At 44.5% G+C, this 24,560-nt stretch overlaps 2 protein-coding genes and 5 non-coding genes across 18 annotated transcripts; 6 read left to right on the top strand and 1 right to left on the bottom strand.

Moving 5' to 3' along the window:
- Positions 1-665: 665 nt before the first annotated feature.
- Positions 666-11,129, bottom strand: ncf1 (neutrophil cytosolic factor 1). 5 transcript variants are annotated; one of them, XM_040149515.1, is made up of 11 exons: positions 11,033-11,129; positions 10,790-10,870; positions 10,615-10,690; positions 7,106-7,271; positions 6,860-6,918; positions 5,600-5,722; positions 4,739-4,846; positions 4,535-4,652; positions 2,815-2,928; positions 1,052-1,227; positions 666-838 (listed from the first exon to the last, which is right to left on the bottom strand). In XM_040149515.1, the coding sequence occupies exons 1-11, from the start codon at positions 11,102-11,104 to the stop codon at positions 675-677; spliced, it is 1,257 nt and encodes a 418-aa protein (XP_040005449.1). In that variant the 5' UTR covers positions 11,105-11,129; the 3' UTR covers positions 666-674. The 5 variants fall into 5 exon arrangements, with proteins under 5 accessions (XP_040005449.1, XP_040005452.1, XP_040005450.1 ...); XM_040149518.1 differs by lacking the exon at positions 11,033-11,129 and having other exon boundaries at positions 10,615-10,715; XM_040149516.1 differs by lacking the exon at positions 11,033-11,129 and having other exon boundaries at positions 7,106-7,464; positions 10,790-10,809.
- Positions 11,130-12,760: 1,631 nt separating this feature from the next.
- On the top strand, positions 12,761-12,833 carry trnav-cac. Its single transcript has one exon. It is a non-coding gene; the product is annotated as a tRNA-Val (tRNA).
- A 255-nt stretch (positions 12,834-13,088) lies between these two features.
- On the top strand, positions 13,089-13,161 carry trnav-aac. The gene has a single exon. It is a non-coding gene; the product is annotated as a tRNA-Val (tRNA).
- Positions 13,162-13,310: 149 nt separating this feature from the next.
- trnav-cac lies at positions 13,311-13,384 on the top strand. Its single transcript has one exon. It is a non-coding gene; the product is annotated as a tRNA-Val (tRNA).
- A 310-nt stretch (positions 13,385-13,694) lies between these two features.
- On the top strand, positions 13,695-13,767 carry trnav-cac. Its single transcript has one exon. It is a non-coding gene; the product is annotated as a tRNA-Val (tRNA).
- Positions 13,768-14,751: 984 nt separating this feature from the next.
- trnav-aac lies at positions 14,752-14,824 on the top strand. The gene has a single exon. It is a non-coding gene; the product is annotated as a tRNA-Val (tRNA).
- A 62-nt stretch (positions 14,825-14,886) lies between these two features.
- LOC120802720 lies at positions 14,887-22,543 on the top strand. 8 transcript variants are annotated; one of them, XR_005709258.1, is made up of 6 exons: positions 14,887-15,123; positions 17,150-17,291; positions 17,376-20,117; positions 20,318-20,374; positions 20,802-20,851; positions 22,042-22,148. XR_005709258.1 is itself a non-coding variant. In XM_040150809.1 (5 exons), exons 3-4 carry the CDS (start codon positions 17,430-17,432, stop codon positions 20,369-20,371), a joined length of 2,742 nt encoding a protein of 913 aa, XP_040006743.1. In that variant the 5' UTR covers positions 14,887-15,123; positions 17,150-17,291; positions 17,376-17,429; the 3' UTR covers positions 20,372-20,374; positions 20,802-22,159. The 8 variants fall into 8 exon arrangements, 7 of the variants coding, with proteins under 7 accessions (XP_040006743.1, XP_040006745.1, XP_040006746.1 ...); XM_040150809.1 differs by having other exon boundaries at positions 20,802-22,159; XM_040150811.1 differs by lacking the exon at positions 20,318-20,374.
- The last annotated feature ends 2,017 nt before the right edge of the window (positions 22,544-24,560 follow it).

Here is a 24,560-nt window from a genome sequence, read left to right as displayed (position 1 = left end):
GACAACCAGATGGCGCCAAAGTCAGGGTTTTCAAAAACCTAGTTCACAGTGGCCCAAAGAAAAACTTCCTGTCAACAAATCCCACGAAAAGACCAGAGCAACAAGTGTTGAGTCTGCGTATCTAAACCCTGATGGACGCTGCTCCTCCGAGCCACGGATGCGAGACGCATCAGTGAGCCGCACCGTTGCACCGGGTCACGCGTTCCTTCACCACCGTCGACACACGCGCCGTAGTTTATTTAGACCCCGTCCCGCGCACGCAGACACCGTCCCGCTGCCCCAAATACTCGCTGCAGCACCGAACGTAGATCGATCCGCTGCTGAAAATAGTCCCCCATCAATGCGCTGTTTCTACTTCTGTTTGAAAAACCACTGTGAGCAGCCGTTTGAGGAAATCGCTTATTCCACTGGTGTCAAAAATGAAGCTGTATACGCCGGAGGTGTGGGAACCACGAAGAGCCACAGACAGAGTGTGGAAGTCAGGGAGTGTCCAGAGACGGACTAACACGCTAGGTCGGTTCTGGTCTTTTTATGGGACTTTAATGATAATAACTCAAATATTCCCTCAAGTCCCTATCAGTTTTCCACGCTTTGTAATATACTGTAATGTAATGATAAAAAATGCCTAAAACACCACTCGGTTTGCCCCCCCAGACATACGGCGGACGCCCACGCTAGCTGTCGGAGCTGGAGCGCGGCTTGTGGAGGCTGACTTTCCTGCGGGTGGTGTCAGTGCAGCGCTCCAGGATGAGGTCCGTACTCGGCCGGGGAGGGATGACCGGAGCCTCCCTCTTCGCCTCGCTCTCCGAACTGGAGCCAGACAGCTCGGGGATGTTGTCTGTTGGTCAGAAACAAGCAGGTTGTGTGTGTGTTGGCGGTAGATTTTTGAGCCAAAGCAGGTGGGTTTTCTCCACTTTTTGCCCTGTAAGCTTTGTTTGATCAAACCAGGAACAAAAAATCTGATTTTTACAAATAAAAAATGTCACATTCTTAGAGACATTTCCAGAGGTGACAGACTATAGAACGTGTCAGTATGGAAAGTTTTCATTACCTTGGTTTTTCCTCTCCCTCAGCGGGGACTTTGCGTTGTCCTTGGAGTTCGCCTCCGGCTCGGCGAGGCCGCCGCCCTTCTGCTGGAGGTATCGCCGGCTGTTCCTGCGGTAGGCTTCCTGGCTGAGCCGCCGGCGGGACCTGTTGTGGATGCTCTTGGCGTTCCTGATGGTGGATCTGAGACCGAAAGAACACGGACACACGGAGTTGCACTGGTGAGTGGAGGTGGAGGGCGTTGGTCACATAACCGTTCTAGCCCTCTCATGATCCCAGAATTTCCCTCCCATGCCGCTCTACCGCACTTTCAACCACAAAAAAATGGAAACGTGGTGATGTTCTGTAGTTTTCAGACAGTTTTGGTTTGAAATTTCAAACGGTGGAAAAATACAAAAAGCAGAAGGTAACATTTTTTGGGCACGGACTTTACCTGTCTAGGGAAGTAACAGGCCACAGGGTGGTGGGCGCGATAATACGGTGCCAAAGTTGATACATAGCTTAAATCTTACGACGATGAGCAGTCAGCCCTGTCCAATCACATCGATTTACGCTGCCTATAGTGCATCAGCGCTGCATTCGCATGGATTGCGCACGTGGATTTGAATTTGCTCGAACAGGTGAACGAAGGAAGGATTAAATAAATCGACCCACGGTTTGCACGACCGCAGCTTGTTTTTCCGTGACTTGGCGCTGAACGGCGGGAAGTGAACAAACCTGTGAGTTACCCGCTTCGCCCTGAGATCGATCGAAGTTTGGTTTTATTGTGGCAGAAACCGTCTGGGTTTTTGACAGACCGGATATCATCACTGTTTCAGACCTGAACCGTCCCCGTCACAAATATCAGCAGATGGGCGTCATTTCCCCAGTGACTGAATGTGATAGAAAAGCTTCTGCTCCTTGCCCCGAGAGCAGGATCGGAGATGCATCACTCTGGGAATTCTTTGGCCCGTTAGGAGTTTTTTCCTACTCTGGAGATAACATTTTAACCGAACGGGAGCGAGACCCACTGTGTTATTTACGTTAGTTAAAATTAAAACATGTATCGTGCTTCATAAATCCACTGGCTAACTCCTACGAAATGTAAAACAGATTAATAATAAAAACTCATTTGGCAGAAAGAATCTGTCCCAAGGGACAACCAAGACATGAATAGTTAACCTAATACGTCTACGGCATGATAAACTTGGCCCTTCTGGTCAAATTGTACGCAACACGTTTATCAGGTGTCTGCAAACGGGGCCGAAACCGTGTTTGATAGAAGTCAGAAATATTTCAACGCAGGTTTTTAATGTTTTTATCCAAACGTATCTAAAACAAAAGCGTTAGAGGGGGTAGGGCTGAAAATCGTGTCAGTCAGAGAAAGGAAATCAGAAACTGTGGTGCAACCGAGAGAGAGAGTGGAAAACAACAGACTTCCCCTTTTGTCTGAAGTGACACAATGAAACCCCAAAGTGGCAACAGAGGAACTGTGTGTGCAAACCTGTACGTCTGTGGCTGTCGCCCGCATTAGGCCGTTACAGTTAGCAATTAATTACAAAGCCCCCTTTCTGAAATACTCAAACAGTAAATAACTAGACCGTTCACATGTGAAATTTATTTTATTTGGTTTTAGGTTTGTAGTCTAATTCCCTAAATGTGCAGGAGGCTTTTTCAGATTGCAGCGGATAATTTTAAGGATGTGACATTGAACTGTAAATCGTGTATTTTCGGCTGTAATGTTTTAATGCCCACGGTTTTCAGTGTCATCCTGTGTGATCTCTGACATACCTGCGAGGCGGTGGTTTCTGTCCCCGCAGGTTCGTCCTGGCCGCCTCGTATTTCTCTTTATTGCCGCTCTTCTGCAGGTACATGGAGGGGAAATGGCCAGTCTTTTCACCTTGTCTGTACGAGACAGCATCAACAAGCCGTTATCAATCGTAAATATTCATCGGAACGAGTAAGTACACGTGCAGGATACGTACAAAAGGTGCAAATGCGGGAATTAATTCCCATGAACGTCAGCGGTTCGGCTTTACAGGTGGCAGTGTCGAGCCCCCTGGTCCAACACTTTGGTCCAGAGTAAAATATTTTGAGGAAGTATCGACTGGATTTTCCATGAAATTTGGTAGAAACATTCACGGTCCCCAGAGCATGAATCCTAAAGTCTTCGGTGATCCTCTCGCTTTACCTCTAGCGCCACCAGCGGGTCAAGGTTTTCCCTCGTCCGCCACCCCAGCTCACGTCAAGGTGCCTCTAGAACCGGACTCCTTGCTGCCAGCCTCAGGTGTCATCATGCAACCCCGTCTCCTGGAAATTACGTTTCTATACGACTGAACTGCAACAGCCAATACCTTTTGTTGTGGAAACGTGATCCCAGGCTGGATCATGTTCAGATAAAAACGACTTTGTGCCACTGGCCAGTCCCAGACCACGCGCACGCATGCATCAGTCACACCTGTGCCGTGAGCTATGAGCAGGTACATTCATTTTGGAGCAACTGCAGGGAGGTTACATAAAATCTATGCATGAAATTTATAATTAATAAATTGATGAGAGGGATTTGAGTTTATCAACGTTCGTGTTCACAGTCGACAACTCAATATAAACAGAATTCACAATAATACAAACAGAAATATCTCTTTATATGATTGTCCATCGTAAAAAATAGAAAACTAAGCATATCTATAAATACACACGTACCCATACTTGAAAAACCAAAAATATGAAGAAAAAAAACAACTAACAAACAGAGACAGAGAAAGAAAAACCCAACAAACGCCAAAGACTTCAACTGTGCATGTTTGGTTCCTTTCAGCTCTGACTGCTGTAGACAGGGCTGCTGCTTTCAGCCTGTTTGTTCTGCACTGGATGCAGAGCAAACATCTGATCTACCGGTTCAAAGCCGTGTGGAATTTCATTCGATTTTTTTGCTGCCACTTTATAACGGGGAGAGTCGCAATTTTTGAGGGAAAACAACTTATATATTAATCGAATGGCAGATCAGTCGTATGCAGCAGCTTGACTGGGAAGGAAGCGTCGGATGATTGAATAGCTGCGGACACCCCCTCCCCACACACGTCTCCATCATCTGAACTGGGAGGCTGGGTGGGGTTTCCGGGGTCTGACCGCTTCACACCCACGTCAGGCCGTGATTGGCCAGCTCACTCCGCTCCCTTCTTTCATTCGTTACACGACTGCTTCTGTCTCTTTTCAACAACCGAGTGCAACAGTATGACCCGCGTTCGGACTTAATTTTACAACATGGTCGGACAACGCGTCGTGAGAACTAGTTCTGACCATACACTGGCCCCAAGGCTGAGAACTGAAGTTGGTTATAAATATGTTAATAAAAAAGTATATTCATTCAAATTTAAAACGTATGAGCACCAACCTGCAACCATCCAGTAGGTCTTAACGAACCAGCGATATGTGCAAGGAGACTCTAAGAAAGGGGAAAGGTTAAGGGGGAGTACCGGGGCAAAACTTTAATGGTGTGCGTAGATCGTACCTGACGACCCACCAGCCGTCCAGCAGCTTGTGAATGACCTCGATGGTTTCACCCGGCTCCAGGGAGATCTCGTCCTCCTGCTCCGCCTTGTAGGCGCCGACGGTGACGTACAGCTCCCCTGCAGGGAGACGCGGCGCCGTTAGAAAGACACACGGGGGAAGACCGGAAAGGCCTTTGATCGGGGGAGCAACGTAAACAGCTTGCCTTCGTAGTTTGGCTCAGCATCCTCGGCCTCCTCCGGCTGGTCCAGAGGCTCCAGGTAGGACGCAGGAGTCCAGCCTTGTTTGGACCCGCACTGGCAGAACCACCAACCTGGACACAAGACCGGGACCGCAGTAGCTCAGAACCTGGCCTCTTCTCAGAGATGGAGGAAAACTGTTTATATCTTTCCCGACAGGTTTTTCACATTGAGCTGATTATCTGTACCCAGTGACAGCAACAGTAGAAGAAAACAGCTCCAATGCAGAAGCTCTAGTGCAGTGTTTCCCAACTGGTGGGTTGTGACCCAAAAGCGGAGCACGAGAATTTTCAGCAAAAGCAGCTGCTGTGTTGGCCGCTCTTTTTTTCATCAGGCTCATGCAAGTTATGCTGTAGGAATATTTTGGGAGCTGTAACTGCATTTTTCGCCACCTTTGATTTTTTTAAAAGTTGGTTTTCAGCCCTAACGGCAGAGGCAGCAGTTTAGTTTACATGTTGTGGAATAAAACTGAAGGGCAACACGGAGCTTTTCATTGTCTCCTCACCCTAAGAAGGTCCTGGGTTCGAATCCATTGACAGGAACAATGGCTGGATGGAAATGAATTGAACGGGTGTTAAGTGGGTCTGTGGGGTCTCTGTGTGGACCGTTACCTGACGGCGAAATCTGGACCCTGAGGCAGGACCAGTCGGGAATCATTTAAACACTTTTTCCCCAACATATTCCCCGACATATTTGGTATCTTTGAAAACTTTGGGATCTCGGCTTGAATTTAAAAGAAGGTTATGTGTGTTTGAAGACAATGTGGCCCCAGACTTTGTAACGGCCGGCTCCACGGGTGGAATTCAAGCGTTGAACTCTTTTCTCACCGTTCTGATTTTTCTCCACAATTTCCACCAGGTCGCCGGTGTGCAGATTGATCTCGTGTTTGGACGTCTTGGTGAAGTCTGCGATCACTCTGTAGGTGTCCAGTATGATGGGCCCAGAAATCTCTGAGAGGTGAAACATAATAATGTCTTTTCTTTTCAGGATACAACTGCCAACATTTACAGGAAACTGATCTGGACAGTTTCACCATGGAACCGGTCGCTGCAATGAAAGTCAAGTGCTGAAGGTTACGGCTGAAGTTGCAAGTTCACTGGAGACATAAGTGAGGAGCGTTGAAGTTGCTCTTTTCCATAAGTCTAGTAAAAGATTTATAAATGTTTTCTGTAGTGTCACACGAACTGTGTAAATTATCAGCCTTAACACTGAAGGGTTATTTTTATGTGTTTTTATATATTATCTTGTTATGAGACTAAGAAAGTGGCTTGTGGTGCTTATTACACTCAGGTGCTGGTATTAAACAGAGGTGTTATTCTGCAAAGAATGCACCCAAAGACATATGGTTGTCTATATGTGACAAACGACCCCTTATATGGAGGCGGCAGGACAGTTCGAGAAACTGTCCTTGGGGCCCATGTAGTGTCTCGTCTCTTTCTACAGATAAGTCGTTAAATGGGGAGAGTCAATCATGTCCAGAGTGAAATGTCCGTACGAGGGAGGCACGTACCTGAGGAGTGACGGAGGTCTCAGCCAATAAGAAGACGACCGCGCCGACAAGGTTATTTACTATGTTTAAACCTGATACCTGCTGGACCAGGGGGAGACTAGTCCCTCAGACTTGGTGAACCGATGTGAATGCTGTAGGCTTGTCAGGGATGCAGAGTCTGGTCCAGAGCTCCGTGAGCAACCTCAGTCTTTAAGACTCGGCTGTATTTTAATAAATAGATGTGAATTTAACTTTTTGGGTCCTGCATACTAAACGAATGCGTGTTTTGAAGGATGGACTCAACAACACAGAGACAAGGCTGCACTTACGTCTCCATTTACAAACTACACACACACTCCCAGTAAAATACTGGACGCATCTTAACATCAAGCTGCATATTTGGACAATCCAGCAAAAAAATAAAAGAACATGCAAAGAAATGAAGATAAAAAGAATCTTTAGAAGACATGAAGCCATTATTCTTGAGTTTACTCCTGTGTCCAGACTGCAGATGATTTCTGCCATTTCGTTCTCTAGAAAAAACTGTTTTAGCAGCAGATGTAGTGGTTTTGGTAAAGCAGTTTAAAGTGTCTCTCACCGGACGCGTTGCTGCGGACCACCTCCTTGGATGCATTAGAGGTCTTGTTTCTTTTCAGTCTGAGGAGGAAATGAACATTTTTCACATGAGCGGGTCATTTGTGGAGCCTGTCCTTTCGATCAACTTTGAAGTAACACAGTTTTCGAAGCATCCAGCCGATCCAGTCAGCTACAACGGAAGCAGAAGCGTGTGTGTGTGTGTGTGTGTGTGTGTGTGTGTGTGTGTGTGTGTGTGTGAGACACTGACATGTTTGAGGCAGATGGGTTTTCGTCCTCAGGTCGAACCATGAAGAAACTGGTGAGATGTTTGCAGCGGGAGATGTGAGGCGGCAGGTTGATGAGCGAGTGGCAGTAGTCGGCCAAGGTGCTCTGCCTGGTTTCCGTCGACTTCTGGGTGTCCATCCACCGCGGCGCTGAGAAGACAGACAAAAACACACCAGATGGTCCGCGGGAGCCCAGGTAGAGGCCAGAAAAATACCCGGTGACTTCTACACAGGTTTCCCAGTAACAGCATTTGGGGACGTGCATGCAGTCAGGGCTTCTTCTCGTCTTTTACATCGGTGGTAAAAAGACAAAGGGAAACCTGGAAGAAAACAACCCCTGAGCCTGGTGTGAAAAAAAAGAACTTTGTGTGGACGACTTGATAATTCACGCTCTCCGTTTTAACACCATATTTCTCCTCCCTCCTGCTGACGGCAGCAAACGTCTTCGGTGCAGCGACTCACTCAGCTGCTAGTTTGAAGGACATTTGTGTGTCGCTCTGTGAGCTGGACGACGTCTGCAGTACAGTTTTTCCGTTATCCTGTCCGATACGTTCAAGGCATCTCCAATAAAAACCCCACAGCTCTACGTGTAACAGCCGAAACCTGACCTATGTCCACACAGCTCGGCCTGAGATCTAAATGAAACATTATTAGACCCGCACAGAGAGTGTGAACGCTACACGCAAGACGAGACCAATGGCACCGCGGTGAAAAGTTGTGACGACTTTGTATTTGGCTTTGAGTACAACAGTGAGGTAAAGCCTGGCGGAATAGGACAGAAGCTCTGAGATCTGATGAATAGAGCTGAATACATAAACACGTGTAAAATGAAATTTGGCAGGTGAGCCATGAATAGATAAACTGAGTCCCACTGTCATGAACTTAATTAAAATGATCTTGTAGTCAAAGTATAAAAATCTGGTTGCGAGGGTCAGTAGCTCCCTAAACAATAGAGAGAATACAGACGGACTGATGCATCAGTGAACAAACTTTCCTCAACTGTTTTCACTCACTTTTTCACAAATATTTTGCAAAGTTATGGTCAGAAAATGTTTAAATGCATCCGTTCATGTCTAAGCTATGTTTTTGCATTTTAGTTGAACGATGAATCTCCGGACGAGCTCAGTGGTCACTTCTGGCTCTAACCATCTCTTTTGCGGCCTCCATCGGCTCCTCTCCCCCTGCGTATGCGACCCCAGGAGCTGGAAATGAGGTCGAAATGTCCGGACCTGTGTAGGCAGGCGGCTGTTGCATCAGCGCTGAGGTTTGGCCTCCGCTTCTCCTTCTTCACATCGCAATCGGTGTTTAGTAATTAAGGTTTCATAAGGAGAATGTGTAAACCTCGAGTTCTGTTTTCCATGGAAACTGAAAACCTGAACAGGAACAGAGAACGATCTGGAGGAAACATAGACCCGCACGATGTCTGTCTTTCATTGGTGACACCTGGCCATCGTTGAAAGTGCGACGCGCATCCAGCCGATTCTGAAAGGAAACTCAGTCGGCGTTCGGTCGAATGGGAGTTTACGGTAGCCCTCAGCTGCTAATTTCGCCGCTAGTTTTCGTATCTGCTCTGAGCTGTGTTTGTTGCCACTTGCTCGTCCCACCTCGGGCTCCTCTCCGGAGAGCCGCGTTGAAACACGTGGCGAACACACCGGACGCGGACAAACATGGCGGCACCTCCTGTGCCGTGGAAAATCCTTCGCGCGTGTTTGAGAATTTGCCGGTTCGGCCCCGTTTTAAATCCTGCTGCACCCAGGGAAGAACACCACAGCTGATTGTCAGAGTGGTCTGACTTTTATTCAGTCGCGCTGAATTATCCGCAGCTCAGCGACAGATAAACCCGGAGCGCCCAAGACCTTCCTCCGTACAGTTAAACATTCAGCGGGCTCTCCTGCTCATAGCAACACGGCAGGGAATTGAAGTGCTAGAGCAGCAATAAGTCATCGGGTCTTTTTTAATAAGAAAGAAATGACGAGCGCACTGCTCGGGGGAGAGGAAGGGGGAAACGAAAAATACAATATTACGGAAGAGCACGAGGGAAAACCGAATGTATCCCTGGATGAACGACAATAACGGGAGCTGTACGTGTAACAAAGCGAACGGAGAAAAGGCCAAAACATTTATTATCAAGGCTCGACAGGGTTTTAAGTCAGTTTCTAGTCGTTTGCTTTTTAAATGGAACCACTTGTTACCGTTCACCTGCTGCTGGACGCCGGACGCTTATCCGAGGAAACGTTTCGCATCCTTTGCTCACACGCATGTAACGTTTCAACGTTAACACTTTACCTGAAACCGCCCCATTTTCCCTACATTTAATAAACTGAATGAGCGCAGGCAGCCAGCCCCCAGGTTGACCACTTATCAGTGTGTCTTCATAATTTAGTGAATCGATATTAGTTAGAAATTTGCACCACTGAGGTACAGCATCAACTATGACAGCTCCTCAATCCCGGTCTTGTAGGGGGACACGGTGTCAAAATCTAGTTTGAAGACCTGAACTGTTTTAGTTTGTATTGAGCTCATTTGTTGTGAAGTTTCTATTTTTATTTTTTATGATCAATATTCTCTGAATCTTTGATTTACCATCAAACAAAACTGGGAATCTGGCAAATATTCACATTCGAGAAGCTGGTGCCAGTGAAGTTTTTGGTATTTTTACTTAAAAATGACTCACATTATGAATCAATTATCAAATTTGATGATAATCGATTTTTCTGTCAGATGACTAATCAGTGAATGAGCTAATCGCTTCATCTCTACTGTACTGGTTGGTTTTTGTGGCTTCCAGGAGAGAACGAAGCTGCCATATACACGCCTCCTCTAGCGCCACCCTCGGGACAAACTTTACATTGAACCGGTGCGCTGTTTGTCCCGACCGACACGTCACCGTGCCACGGACTCTAACAGCTCCCGACAGGTCATTCACGGCGCTCGGGCCTCGAGCTGTTCCCCCGTCCGTCTTTTTCTGGTCGCGTCACGTCCCACCTTCGTACGTCCAGCCCCGAGCAGCCAGGAGCCGCAGTCCGCCGCGGGGCTGAGGTCACCGCGGCGGACTGCGGCTCCTGGCAGGTTTGCTCGCTGCTTCAACAAGCAGAAAAAAAGAGAAGTCGGCTTGCACATGTGTTTGACAACCACAGGTGCTTCCTGAAAGAACGACACGCAGAGGGACTTGTAACCCAAAAGGTGATGGCGTTTCCCCCCGTCTCTAAAATGCCTCCTCTGCTTCACACTCGTACGGATGATCTTTTAAGACCAGTCTGTGATCGCATGTGGTGTCGTGTGCGGTTTGACCTCTCCTCTCTGCAGCTTGTCAAAACAAATAACTTCGTAACCACGCAGAAAGGCAACCCAAAAAAACCCCCCAAAAACCAAATGTAGGAACGGGAGTTGAGCAGCCCCAACGGCAGGAGAAACAAGTGCTGAATCGGGCCCAGAATGTGACACGATCCTCATAAGCAGCTTAAATAGAGGGAAAACGATTCTTGTTTTTTACCTGGTAGTGAAGGAATGATTCTGTCCCTCTTTTCTATCAGACCAGCCTCGATGGGAAACATCTCCTTCAGCGATTTCTGCGAGCAAAACAAAAACCAGTGTCTGAACACAGATTCAAAAGCCGCGTTTGATTTCGTTTTGCTTCGGCTTTTATTTTGCAGTGCCAAGGAACTCACGTGTAAGGTGTGGATCTCGGGATACCCCCTGTAGATCAGCTTCTCGGTGAGGTCGCTCCATTTCACCATCAGCATGTACACCTGCGCATACACACGGTACAGGAAGGTCACATCGGTTACACGGCTATTTTCAAAGATCTGTGATCAGCTCTCAATCATCGGAACTGAGCTGTCAAGGTTAAAGGTCTTAAGAGGATCTGAAGCTCATCGATCAGTTAGTGGAGTAAATGTTCTGAGCCTCACGTAGTGCCGACTCGGGACGTCGCGTTTCTCGAAGCCCAGCAGCTGCACATGCCTGACGTAGATATTCTCCATGCCGAGACCCCGAAGACTGACAGACTCCGACTGAGATTAAAAGCAGCAGCCGAGAGGCTTATATACCCTGTGTGTGTGTGTGTGTGTGTGTGTGTGTGTGTGTGTGTGTGTGTGTGTGTCTGTGTGTGTGTGTGTGTGTGCATGTAGGGGTCATGAACATCACACAAGAGTTAGTTCCTCTTTACTTTAGTTCCTTTTCATGTTGAAGCGGAGTTTGTAACCTTACACAGAAGAGGATGGTCTCGGTCAGTTAGACAGGTTTTGAATTCAGGAAAAAATGATCAGCGATAACGGACAGATACTCTGCATCGGCAGAGTTTGGGAAACCGGATTTCCGTTTTATCAAACTGCCTCTTTTTTTTTTTTCTGTGTGTCAGGTAATCAACAGACAGGAAACCTCTGGCAAGGTCGTTTTCATCCATCAAGAAAACAACAATTATTTTCCTTATCGATACGTCTGACAGTTATTTTCTTTAATAATCAATGGATTGTTCAGTGAATGAAATGTCAGAAAAATGTTGAAAAATGCCCGGTGATTCCCTCCAGCCCAAGTTAACATCTTCTAATTGTTTTATTTCTTTCTGACCAACAGTGAAAAACCCAAATATGTTGAGTTTTTTTTAGTCACAGAAAATTGTGAAAACTAGCAAATATTTACATTTGAGAAGCTGCTACGAGTGAATTACCTGTAAAAAAAACCCCAAAACTTCTCAAACTTGTTGCCAATGGATTAATGGATCGATTAATCGACTTATCATTTCAGCTTTAGCGTACTGGTCGGTTTCTGGTTGCTGGTGAAACTGGTGAACATCTACAGTGGGGCTGAGCCACCTTTTGCCCCAGGGCCCCCGTAGGAGGTCAAGCCCCGGCCCTGGGTTGCATGCTGTTCTTGAATGACTGTCTCACACGCTTCGCAGGCGAAATTGCCAAAGTGCAGCGTAGGAGTCACAGTCCACCCGGCGGTTCGTTTTTCGCCACCTGCGTTCAGCCTTTCGACATCTCGACTCGTCGCCAGCGTGGCATTTCTCCATGGCGCTTCGCTTTGACTCTGGGTCTTTCACCTCGAAAGGGGTGAAAGCTGAAGAAATCTTCCAAGTTAGGAATTCCCCGCCCCAAGTGTTTCTCAACTGACCGTGACCGTGTCGATTTTCTCCTGCACGTACACACTGACTCTGTCATTTCACACACAAAGACGGGTTATTTTAAAAATTCTCCAACGACTGTTTTCTTCTTGTATCACTCGTGGGGTTTGCAGAGGGGCTTTCGGCCAAACTTGTAATTTCCAAAACTTGTGCAACAGACGAGGAGGAACAAAAACAGCTTTATTAGAATAATAAAAACAATCCCACGTGGGTAACACTTCCTCAGCGAGGCATGCGATTCCTTTGGATTTCCTTCTTTCATTACAATTGAAACCTTAAATGTAACCGACGCTGAATGACAGAAGGGGATTTTTCATTTTAAAAAACATTATATGAATGAGTTTATAGCAGATTAAAAAACAAATCAAATCATTTGATGTGTGTTTGAGTTTTTACTTGGGTTTAAACTGAACATTTCCACTTAAGAGCCAAAACTAAAAGAAGGTACAACAACAGTGTTTTATATTTGAGTTGGTGACTTAATAAAAATTCAAGTACTTGGGTGAACTGTACAGTTTCCGTAGTGTAGTGGTTATCACGTTCGCCTCACACGCGAAAGGTCCCCGGTTCGAAACCGGGCGGAAACATTATTGCTTCTATTATTGTTGTTTTCGACTTTAGATCATGTGACAGAACAAATCTGCCAGTAATCGTTCAGTAAAACTTAGTCTGTGAACCCAGAGGTCAAGTTTAACTTCCGTTTTCATGGCGGCGCTTCTATGATAAAATGACCGCACCGCGAAAACCAAGATAAAGGACGAAGCCCGTGTGTGAAATGACCGACACGATGTTCCCGATGTGGTCGCCGTTATTTTGATCTGTTGATATCGATTCGGTCACCAGTTTCCGTAGTGTAGTGGTTATCACGTTCGCCTAACACGCGAAAGGTCCCCGGTTCGAAACCGGGCGGAAACACTCCTTTTAGCGCTTCAGAACATGTCTGCGTTTATCGACACGTCAAATCTGTCAGCTACAGCTCCGTGAAACCTCGTGAGCTGAACGTTAATTTATGGCCAATACTCCGATGGTCCGGATTCGGGATTGGACTGTTTAGGCCAATCAGGAGTTTCCGTAGTGTAGTGGTTATCACGTTCGCCTCACACGCGAAAGGTCCCCGGTTCGAAACCGGGCGATATTTTTTTCATCGCTTTGAAGTGATGAATTCTGGCAGTTTGGGCTTCAATTCTCTCATTTCTTTTTCATCGCACGAAGTGGATGAATTCTGGCAGTTTGGGTTTAGAGAAAAAAAAAAAATGAAAAGGTGATGTTGTCCCAAAACTGCAGCAATCGCTGAGTCCCTTTTTCTTCTTCTTCTTTTAAAAAGCAGGGTTTAGGGTAATTTCATGTGCTTCCGGTGAGCAGCTTTAAGTCTAAACATTAGGACACTGTGGACAGAGCGTATTCGACTCGCACGAGACCGGGCTGTAACGGGATCTCACAACCCAAGAGTTTCCGTAGTGTAGTGGTTATCACGTTCGCCTCACACGCGAAAGGTCCCCGGTTCGAAACCGGGCGGAAACACGCGCTTTTCCCACTTCAGCTCATCATGTTTATATTCGTGAACAGATCAAATCTGCCACTTGAAATTCTGTGAGATTTAAGGAGTCCAGACTGTATGAAAGGAGAGTTTAACGCCCCGAACAAGCAGCTTTTTTAGGTAGTTTCCGTAGTGTCACGTTAGCTTAACGCGCAAACGGTTCCTCGGTTTTTAAACTGGGCAGAAACACCTGTTTTACATTTTGGATCACGTTTATATTCATGGAAGCATTAAAGGGTCCATCGAAACCATCCAAAAGTCAAGTGTTTTCCTCTTTTGTTTTCTTCTGCGATTGTGAATACATAACATTAACTAGCTTTATATTTAGCTCTCATTTAAAAGATTTGATTCGAAACTGCATGGTTCTGATTTGAGAGATGCATTCTTTACCAATTCTAATGTGTGCCAGCGTGGCTTTTTTAAATCACGTTGACTTTCCTCATTACTTTGTTGTTCCACGGGGCATGCGGCCTATTAATTAGGCTAAATCTAAATCAACGAGTTAAAAGAAAATCAGATGGGGTTGGCGGGAACCCGCTCTTTCATCGGGAAAAAAATTAAGACGCAGAGGTTGTGGGATCCGAATTTCAAGGGGATCGGATCCAGCGAGAAGTAGGAGCGAGAAGGTCATTTGGGAAAAGTGGAGGAGTGTCTGATCGGTAGCATCGGACTGGGACACAAAAAACTAAATTCATCTCTGCAGCTCATTGGAAAGCATCTGCGCAAAAACTGTGAAACCTGGAAAAATGGAGCCTGCGGATCGCGTCGCGTTTGTTTGGCCCGGACGTGCAAATGAGAGACAGTTATTTCGAACAATCTTCACAAGCAGATCTGGGAATTGAGTTTTTTAAAGTGTGTTTTAAAAAGAGCATAAAGGAACCGCGTAGCACTGCAGCCTGGCTGCTATTGGCCATCGAAAGAAGAAGACTAGCGGGCAGTTCTATCTCTGAACAAAACGTACTCACCCAGTTTCCGTAGTGTAGTGGTTATCACGTTCGCCTAACACGCGAAAGGTCCCCGGTTCGAAACCGGGCGGAAACATTATTTACATTTCGCTTTCGATCGTGTTTAACAATTTCTGCTACGTCAACGTTACTTACAGAGTCTCGCACGTGTCCGTATAAAGTTCGGATAACTGCTCCTTATTGGTAGCGTGCGAGAAATCAGAAATTGCCCGTGAAATCCAGCTTTCCGACGCGCCCCTGAACGTGGCCCGTATGGGGGGGAGTTTACATGTATGTTGATGTTTGGCGGCCTGTTGCGGCAGCTCAGACTGCTCGACCACACACTTAACCGGCCCCTTTAACCACCGTGGTGGCCGGTTTGTGCTCCAGTCTTGGGTAGGTGCTCGTATTTTCCCCCTCCGTGCTCTGATTCTGTCCCACTGAGAGGCTAACGGATAGGCTAACGTTAGCTTTCCTCTGATAGACTCACGCTAGCCTCCCCCTGAGAGGCTAACAATAGCCTCCCACTGTGAGGCTAACGTTAGCTTCCCTCTGATAGGCTCACGCTAGCCTCCCCCTGAGAGGCTAACGTTAGCTTCCCTCTGATAGACTCAAGCTAGCCTCCCACTGTGAGGCTAACGTTAGCTTCCCTCTGATAGGCTCACGCTAGCCTCCCACTGAGAGGCTAACGTTAGCTTCCCTCTGATAGGCTCACGCTAGCCTCCCACTGTGAGGCTAACGTTAGCTTCCCTCTGATAGGCTCACGCTAGCCTCCCACTGTGAGGCTAACGTTAGCTTCCCTCTGATAGGCTCACGCTAGCCTCCCACTGAGAGGCTAACGTTAGCTTCCCTCTGATAGGCTCACGCTAGCCTCCGACCGACAGGCTAACATTAGCAAAACATTATTACTAACTGCTGAGCAGTTTCACACATTGTCCCTTATGATACGTATCATAATTAGCGGAGTGTTTCGGACTTTGAAATATAAGTTGTGTTTATATGTGGCAGCCATTTCGGGGTAGAATTGAAACGCGTAGAAAAGCGCTTCAGGGCGATGCAGCATTCAAGTCCCAGTGGTGAAAACGAAACGTCATTTTTTTTTAAAACGCTTAAGTTATTCCTTTAATAAAGTACTTTTAAATACGATGGTTTTAATGTTCAATTTTAATTTAAAGTGTTTTAAAGAAGTGTTCTTCAATATTTCGTCCGTACCACTAATATCAGTGACGGTAGACTAAATATTAGTAACAACACTTCTCAGTATAATGCAATACAATTCAACAGCAAAGCAAACTACATCCTGCTAAATGACCACAAAGTTGAACCAACAAAATCTGAACATTGCAACCTTTGTGACGATAGGATTTACTGTAAAACTAATGCAGTCTAATACAACAGTCCTGCAATAAATCCTGCTGTCATGAAGATTATAATGTTTAGGTTTTGTTGAAACTGTTTTAAAGAGGTGTTGATTGAACTGTATGGTTGTGCTGGAGGCTGTAGATTGTGGTGCTGCCCTGACTAGTCTATTAGATGGTGAAAAAAACAAACAAAACACAAGTACGCAAGTTCCTGGAGGCAAGTGTGACGCTTTAAAAGTGATTATGTTTCGTCTGACAAAACAAAAACTCAAAGCTGGAGCCAGCGGTTTTATAGGTTCAGCCTCGTTTTGAAGCAATTTCCCATGAACTGACTTTTCTTTTAAGATCTCATCTCAGATTTTTTTTTTTAATCTACATTGAATTAAAGCAGGTCATAAACATGTCAGAATCTTAAATATTCCCCCCGGAGCTAAATCCAGATAAATTTCCCTTCGTCTTGTAGACACGTATATCCGTTCTCATTCTTCTTTTACATGTGCTCTCACTGGCTCTGCACTGCTAGAAAACATTGATATATATGTGACTGACCTCTAGTGCTAAACACTCGGTACTACTATTAATGTTTATTACACAATTTAATGTCTTGAACCCTGATTTTGACATTCAGAAGCTTTTAAGTAAAAGAAAATCCACTTAGTTTGACATTGTTGCACATACGTCGTACATTGGCATAATGGAGCTGAATATTTCTCTGCTTACAACTCAGTGAAATATTCAGCTCTAAAATCACATACTTTTAACGGCTGCACCATCAAAATTCTGGATGTGCTGCGCGTAGTTTGTAAATAGTTTTTCCAAAATTAATCCTGACACATCTTCTATTTTTGGAAATGTTAGTATTTGCACTGGAATTGAAATGGCTCTTTGGGTTTCAAAAACACTTCTTTTTTTTTTTTTACTCATTTAAATGATTAAATTTTTTAATTTTTCCAATGTAAGACACTGTTTTAGGGAAGCATCAGAAGCATCAAAAGTTTTAGGATTGCAAGGTCTGCTGCTCTGTTACTAACTCAAACTCTGTGTTGTGTCTTTGCTCCCAGACTGAGAAGTTGGCTCAGTGATGCAGCAGCAGAAGATGATGGCTACAGCTGCTCTCAAAAACAGTATCTGGGTTTTCTCTGCAAGTGAGTCAACTGGGGGTCTTTTAGGATCCAGTTCCTGAGATACGGTTCAGGACACAAAGTGAGTACGAGCTCTGTCAAATTCAACTGTCCTCTCAGGACCACTCCACATGTTGACAGTAAAATTTTTTGGCTTATTCTGCAGACGAGTCAACTGAATCTCGTCTGCCGGGACAAATCAGAGAATTTGCATGTCAACATGGACAACATCGATGACTACTACATTTGGCAGCGCCGTATCCACCACGGGATTAGGTATCAGAAAGTCGCAGTCCCCTTCCCAGAGTCGGTTGAAATCGGTTTGGAGTTCAACGCGGCATTGGAAAGGAAGGAGATGTTAGATGAGTGTCTGCTGACAAATGCTGTGATGCTGGAGCTTTGTGACTTTGCCAAAACGGTGACCAAGTCAGAGAAGTATTTCCTGTTCGAAATGCTAGAGTTCAACTTTGACCTCGGCGTGGACGTGGACAATGACATGCAGTATTATGACTATTCAACACGTGTTCACAATAAAATAAAACAGCTGAAAGAACAAATCAAGATGAAACCTCGGAGATGGAAAGAAGCATTTCCGCTACCAGATCGAAACGTTATAATGGCGTCCGCAGGTTCAGAGGTGCCCGGACGGTACTACCCGAAAAGAAACAAAATCGCGGATAGTTCGGTCCTCACTGACGGCAGCAAGAGTAGCCAGTCTTCAGAAAATCAGATGACCGAGAGTAAGGGGGCCGCAAGCAGTACGTTCACTATTAAGAAAAAAGGAGGAGTCCAATTAAAACGAACAGATGATGTTTACCCTTTCTGTAGAGAGCTTGGTGTGGCTCTGGCTGTTCGACCGCATGAAAAACCCAAACAGAAACTGGACCCAAAGCTGGTGACCAGCGGTGTGATGTTGGAACTGCTTGATTTTTCTAGAGTGCTTTGTGGAACACACACTCAGATAGTTAACGCCTTGGTAAAGCACAATTTTGGTCATGAATTGGATAAAATGCAGTTCCGCATGCAGTTAAACAAGCTGATGGAGAGAAAATATGCCTGCCTAACAGCTGAGGACAGAGGTGCCTTCCGAAAGGAGCCTTTTAGATTCCAGATCAAGAACCAGAAACAGAAGTATAAAAAGAGAAGAAACCCTGACACAGATTACCAAGAACTGGAAAGGCTAACAGTGGCCAGTAAGAGAAGAGAAACATTGAGGCTCAGGCGCAGTGGTGCCCAAGAAATTTGTCAGGATAGTGAACTGTCATACATGTGTCCAATCGATTTTGAGACCGAAATGCAGTCAGGTGCCGAGGTCGGACCAGAAAAAATGAAGTTTGAGAGTTGTTTGTCAGGAACAGCTGTAGAAACAAAGTTGGCAGTGGCGCTGGATGTAAAGCAAGAAGAAGAGGAGGTTTCCGTCTCCCCAATTCAACCTCAGACTAAAGGCACCAACTCTTGTTTGTTTAACTTTCATCCAAAGGATGAACCAATCTTGCGCCCGTTTTCTGAAAACAAAAACAAGAACATTGATTTAAAAACACTGAAACAGAGGCTGTGGATGAGGCGTGCTACTCGCTCAAAACAAATCCTGAAGTCGAGCAAAGTTAACGACATGTTTACCCACTGCAGAGATATAGGTTTAGACTTTAATGTCAGTTCATGCAAGAAACAGAACTTGGATCTGCGACTACTCACCAACTGGGTGTTGTGGGAGGTTTTAAAATTTGCAACTACGATGCAAAAGAGCTTACAAAGTTTTTTGTTTGACATTCTGGACAACAACTTCAACCTTGTCCTCCAAGATGAACTGCGTCAGCGCAATTTTATATTTTACATCATAACAAAAGAAAGGACTCTTCGGAACCACCCTGCCAGACAGAAAACAGAGTTTCTCAGCAGTCCCTTTCAGTTCCCAGATGTTTACAACATGGTTGATGCGACCAGCTTTTTTCAAACTGAACAGGGACTTGAAACAGAGCAGCAGACAAACTGGGATTCGTCATTATCAGCTACAAGTCAGCAGACAGATGTGGAGCCTCACCCGTTCTGTAAAAAGCTAGGTCTCAATCTTTGGTCGACGGAAGAACATCTGGCGAGCCAGAAGCTTGATTTGACTGTCCTGACCACTGGAGCTGTGCTGGAAATACTCAGCTTCGTCAGAGAGCTGTGCGGAGAGGTCCGCGAGACGGTCAATGACATCCTGGAGCACAATTTCGATCTTGATCTGCAAAGTGGTGCGACCGAGGCCGCACAGTTGATCACAAGATGGTACGTGACGCAGAAAAGCTTGATGAAAAAGCAAAACATGTCACCAAAGATAAATAGGTGGTTGAACATGGTCGTGCCACTGAATGGTCACTCGCAGCTCAGTCCACAACCACCAACCAGCAACCGTCTTGATCTCGATTCAGGAAACTTAAACCTAGGCACAGAAAGGAGGGTATTCAGTGGAAATGTGCGACAGGTGAAGAAGGTCAACAGCTATCACATCTGCAGAGAAAAAGGGTTGGACCTTGACGTTGGCTCGAAATCAGAAGCCAAAACCAAACTCGACTTGCGAGTGCTGACGAGGGGAGTCCTCTTTGAGATGCATCAGTATGTAGAACAAAACTGCAATCGTTACGTTCCGGCCCTGTACGAGATTCTGGAGTACAACTTCGATCTCAGCTCTCAGAGTCACCGGAAGGTGGAGTTCGCCTGGTCCATTGCCTCTCAGGTGATAGCCATGGTGGGAAAAAATGGCAGAAAGGGAGATTATCTGAACGCAGTGTTTGAGCTGCCCATGGAGGTCTCCGAGTCCTCACAGATCGTCTTCAAAGAGGAGCCGGAGGACGGCTTCGGCCAGCCGGACCTTAACGATGACGACGACATCGTGTTCGTCCGAAAACTGAAGCCTGTTGACATTGAGGTAGAGGTAGAATAGAGTCACAGCTCCTGTTTTCATGGTAGAAAGGGCTGCAACTAATGATCAATGTCAGTATGCTGAAACAATCGATCGATTGGTCAGTTGTCAGAGTATAATCAGCAACTGTTTTGAATATCAGTTAATTGTTGGAGTCATTTCTCAAGCAAAGCTAATGACACAATGTCAAACGTTTCCTTTTCCAGCCTCTCAGAACAAGACAATTTGAAGACGTCACCTTGATCCCCGGGAAGTTGTGATAGGTAGTTGTTCATTATTTTTCACATTCAGTAGACTAATGATTAATTGATCAATTGAAAAAAAAAAAGGGCAGAATCTACAATGAATATTAATCTATGGAGGCCTAGATTGAATTGTCCTTGAAGTGTCCGAAAATGATTTTAAAAAAATGTTTTCTAAAAACACAAGATGACACATTCACATGGGACAAACATTCTCATGTCCAACCAGCCGTCTAAAACCTAAAGATATTCACTTTACTATCGCATAAACACAAATAAACAAACATACATAACAAGCATAAACAACAAATCCTCAAATTTGAGAAGCTGGAACTAGACCATGTTTGGAATGTTTGCTTGAAAAATAACTTAAACGCTGATTTGATCATCAGAAGAGTTGCCTATTAATTGTCTGTTTGTCGATCGACAAATTGTTTAATTGTTTCAGCGCTAAAAAGCAGAAAACTCCTCTCTGAAACAGCTTGGACTCCCCTGAAGGTAGGATTCACCGCAAGGTATTCGACTGCACTGATTTTGACTAGGTGTACCTAATAATCTGAAACTGAATGTCAGTATTGCATATGATGATCAGTCCCCACTTCTGACCGAAGCCAAACGGCTCCTCCTGTGAGTTCCTGTCCTGGTGCTGGCAGAGAGCCGAAACAGAGAGAACAATCAGCGTTTTAAAATTTATCCGACTTAACGTGGGCATGCACTTCTTAGGAAATAGAGAAAGACAGCGGTTTGTAATTAAACCAAGTAAACTACGGCCACAAAGCACCAGCAGCTGTTTAGCTGATAGTCGTAAAACATGAGAAAACGTGTAATGAAATGAACAGATGCACTGTGGACGTTGAAACCTCAACGTGACGGGATCCAGGGGACGTAAGGTGATATTCACAAGATTATAAGCTTTTTAAAACACTTTGATCCGCATACAGACGCTCTACCATCAGTTTGTCAAATATGATTTAAAGTTTCGGTACCACTTTCTGATAAGGCAGGGTTTGCAAAGGGTTTATAAGCTGACATTTATGGCTTTATTAGTGGTTAAAAAATCATTTATTAATGCCCTGTAGATCAGCTGTAGGCCATTAATAAGATCTACGTTGGTGTTGCCAGGTTGTGGAAAATCCTCCTCCAGCACAACACTTCTCTTGTCTCTCTAGCTCATTAATTCGTCAAGGAGACGTCTCCGATGGACGGTTTGACCACCGGTCTTCTGAAAAACAGCTGCAGGACACCTGGACCAAAATCCCTTTAGAAACTGATCACTGACATTTAAAACTGGGGACCTGATGGACTGTAGAACCTCTTATTAGTGATTTACTAACATTTGTAACTGCAGGTGACTAACGGTTCATCAGAAATGGAGAAACCCAAGTCATACTGACATTTATACCCTGAGGATTTATTAGAAAGCGTGAAAACCTCAGTAATAATTATTGGTTTAGCAACATTTGTATCGGCTTTATTACTTATTTATCACGATGAAAAGGAGTCTTTGTGAAGACAACAGAACGGGAACTTCACCTCAGAACGTCAACGTATTTACATTTACTGTGTTCTTCTCTCTACATTTGGACTATTTTAAGTTTTACACACAGATCAGCAGTGAGTCAGACTCTGTAAGTTAATAAATGATTCTACCCAAATAAATGTTAATAATCCGGTTACATGTCCTGCAGCTCTTCACCAGAGGATCGGTGGTCAAACCGTCCATTGGAGACGTCTCCCTGGGGACTTACAGAGATAAAAGACACCGATGTCGCTCCGGAGGAGGATTATTCCACAGCCTGGATCAGTGCAGCGAAGTCTCGCATGAAGTGTCGGCTGTCTGTGTTTTTGTTTTTTGTTTTTTCTGCCTCGGTGCGATGAACGACTCATCTCGCTTTTATCTTCCCGCACGCGGCACATAACCGCACGCATCAGCGGTCACCAGAGAGGCGGAGAGGTCAGTGTGTCGTAGCGGATGTGGACTAAAAGCAGCTCGCTAGATGAGTCCGTGTCCTGTTACACATGAGCAGCTGAGTTCAGGTCATTTTGTGGCTCATAAATTTGTTTCCTCGAGTCGTTTTCAGTGTAATCAAACGTACTATTTATTTATTTTTTATTTTGCTTAAATTGTATTTTGTTGTCGGGACTTTTCCTGTTCTGCAGGAGGGAAACTGCAAATTAAAGTCTCTTAAATGTTGCTTAAACATCAGTTTCGGGTTTATTTGTTTCTTACTTTAGTTTTCCGTCAGAGCACAGTGTGGGATTATTTTCAATCCAAAATCTGAATCCGATGCAGTAGAGTACAGAAATAATTCAGAGGGAATATTGTACATTTTTCTACACTCCATTTTGCAGTTTGTTTTGCCTCTAAAATTTATTGTTGAGAGAAAAAAACAAAAAACAAACAAAAACTCCCTCTTATCAAGTAAGAAGCCTGGAATTGAGTCCTCCTAATTTTTCTTGTAAAGAAATTAAGAACATTAGCCAATTTTTAATTAAGTGATTAACCATTCATCATTAATAGAATATTTTATTTACAATGTAGGCCTACTAATCAAACTGACGGTTCTCGTCCAGAGAGCCTCTGTGTTGCCAGACCCAAAATCTCAATCTGAGAAGTAACTAGTTACTCCAGCTGTCAGCATTTCTCTCTGAAATGTAGGGATGTAGAAGTTTAAAGTGGCAAATGATCAAATAAAGAATCGTACTTAAGTACGGTAGTTGAGTAAATGTACTTAGTTATTTTCCACCATTGTTTATCGTTGACTTTTTAACCTGATTAAATCCTGCTGGAGGCGGAAAAGCAGGTAAAATTGTCGTGGAGATGTTAAGCGAGACATCTGAAATATTGACGTAAAGTTGGCGTCATAACCTGTAGCTTCTACTTTAAATCTGACCGGAAGCCGTAGAGGCGTCCGCCTAAAGTCATGATGGTGACTCGTTATAGTTGATTACAGAACTAATACCGTACGTCTCAACAATTGAAAGTTGATGGGGTCAAATTGCATTTTAATCGTTTAATGCAAATACATGGGAAAAATAATTAAATGATCATTAAATGAGCCGACTGCCAATTACATTTCATTTGTCTGTATTTAAATGATGAATACACACATTTTTTGAAGAGATTATGACATTTTTAATAAGGCTTTTAATTTTTTTTGTCGTTTTTTCCCATCAGGCTCTCTGTCGCAGCTCATTTGTCTCCTGCTGGCTGCAGCTGGGACGTTTTTAGGTCTCAGTTTGTAGCAAATTAAACAGGTGACAGTAGTCAGTTATTGTCTGTAGCTTCAGCACATTTTCTGAAACGCTTGCACTTCTCGAAACATGAAGTACAAGCACGATGACGTTTCACACTGAGCAGCAAAATCGCACTCACTGAAAACATTTAACTCCTGATAAACTCATCATAAATTCACAGACTTCATCGCCGTCAACAAAATGAAACGACACCTTACTGTCCAAGCCAAGACGATCACATCTGTAGGCAGCTGGGCCGGAACAACACAGTGTTCTTTTAGATTAGAGCATAAAAGCATCAGTGTTGTTCCAAAGAGGTCACAAACCAAAAAGCCGCATCCTAATCCGAAAAGTAACTAGTAACTGTATCGGTGAAATAAATGTAGTGGAGTAAAAACTTCAGTAATTCTCCCTGAAATGTTGAATTATAAAGTATCATAAAATAGAAATACACAAGTAGAGTACAAGCATCTCAAAATTCTTTTTAAGGTCAGTAGTTGAGTAAATGTACTTAGTTATTTTCCACCATTGTTTATCGTTGACTTTTTAACCTGATTAAATCCTGCTGGAGGCGGAAAAGCAGGTAAAATTGTCGTGGAGATGTTAAGCGAGACATCTGAAATATTGACGTAAAGTTGGCGTCATAACCTGTAGCTTCTACTTTAAATCTGACCGGAAGCCGTAGAGGCGTCCGCCTAAAGTCATGATGGTGACTCGTTATAGTTGATTACAGAACTAATACCGTACGTCTCAACAATTGAAAGTTGATGGGGTCAAATTGCATTTTAATCGTTTAATGCAAATACATGGGAAAAATAATTAAATGATCATTAAATGAGCCGACTGCCAATTACATTTCATTTGTCTGTATTTAAATGATGAATACACACATTTTTTGAATAGATTATGACATTTTTAATAAGGCTTTCCATTTTTTTTGTCGTTTTTTTCCCATCATGCTCTCTGTCGC

This window comes from Xiphias gladius, chromosome 17 (genome assembly GCF_016859285.1).
Source record: "Xiphias gladius isolate SHS-SW01 ecotype Sanya breed wild chromosome 17, ASM1685928v1, whole genome shotgun sequence".
In the NCBI taxonomy this organism is placed as follows: domain Eukaryota; kingdom Metazoa; phylum Chordata; class Actinopteri; order Istiophoriformes; family Xiphiidae; genus Xiphias; species Xiphias gladius.
The sequence above is the reverse complement of the archived record's forward strand: the minus strand, read 5'-3'. Positions and strand labels throughout refer to the sequence as shown.

What these genes read in the sequence shown, in the direction of transcription:
- ncf1 (XM_040149515.1), bottom strand. Translation starts at nt 11,104, where the DNA reads ATGGAGAATATCTACGTCAGGCATGTGCAGCTGCTGGGCTTCGAGAAA. An exon ending in AACCCATCTGCCTCAAACAT is followed by an intron (nt 6,919 to 7,105) that starts GTCAGTGTCTCA and finishes TTTCCTCCTCAG; the next exon opens with ACTGAAAAGAAACAAGACCT. An exon ending in TGCTGAGCCAAACTACGAAG is followed by an intron (nt 4,653 to 4,738) that starts GCAAGCTGTTTA and finishes GTCTCCCTGCAG; the next exon opens with GGGAGCTGTACGTCACCGTC.
- LOC120802720 (XM_040150805.1), top strand. Translation starts at nt 17,430, where the DNA reads ATGGACAACATCGATGACTACTACATTTGGCAGCGCCGTATCCACCAC. An exon ending in TGAAGCCTGTTGACATTGAG is followed by an intron (nt 20,118 to 22,041) that starts GTAGAGGTAGAA and finishes CATGTCCTGCAG; the next exon opens with CTCTTCACCAGAGGATCGGT.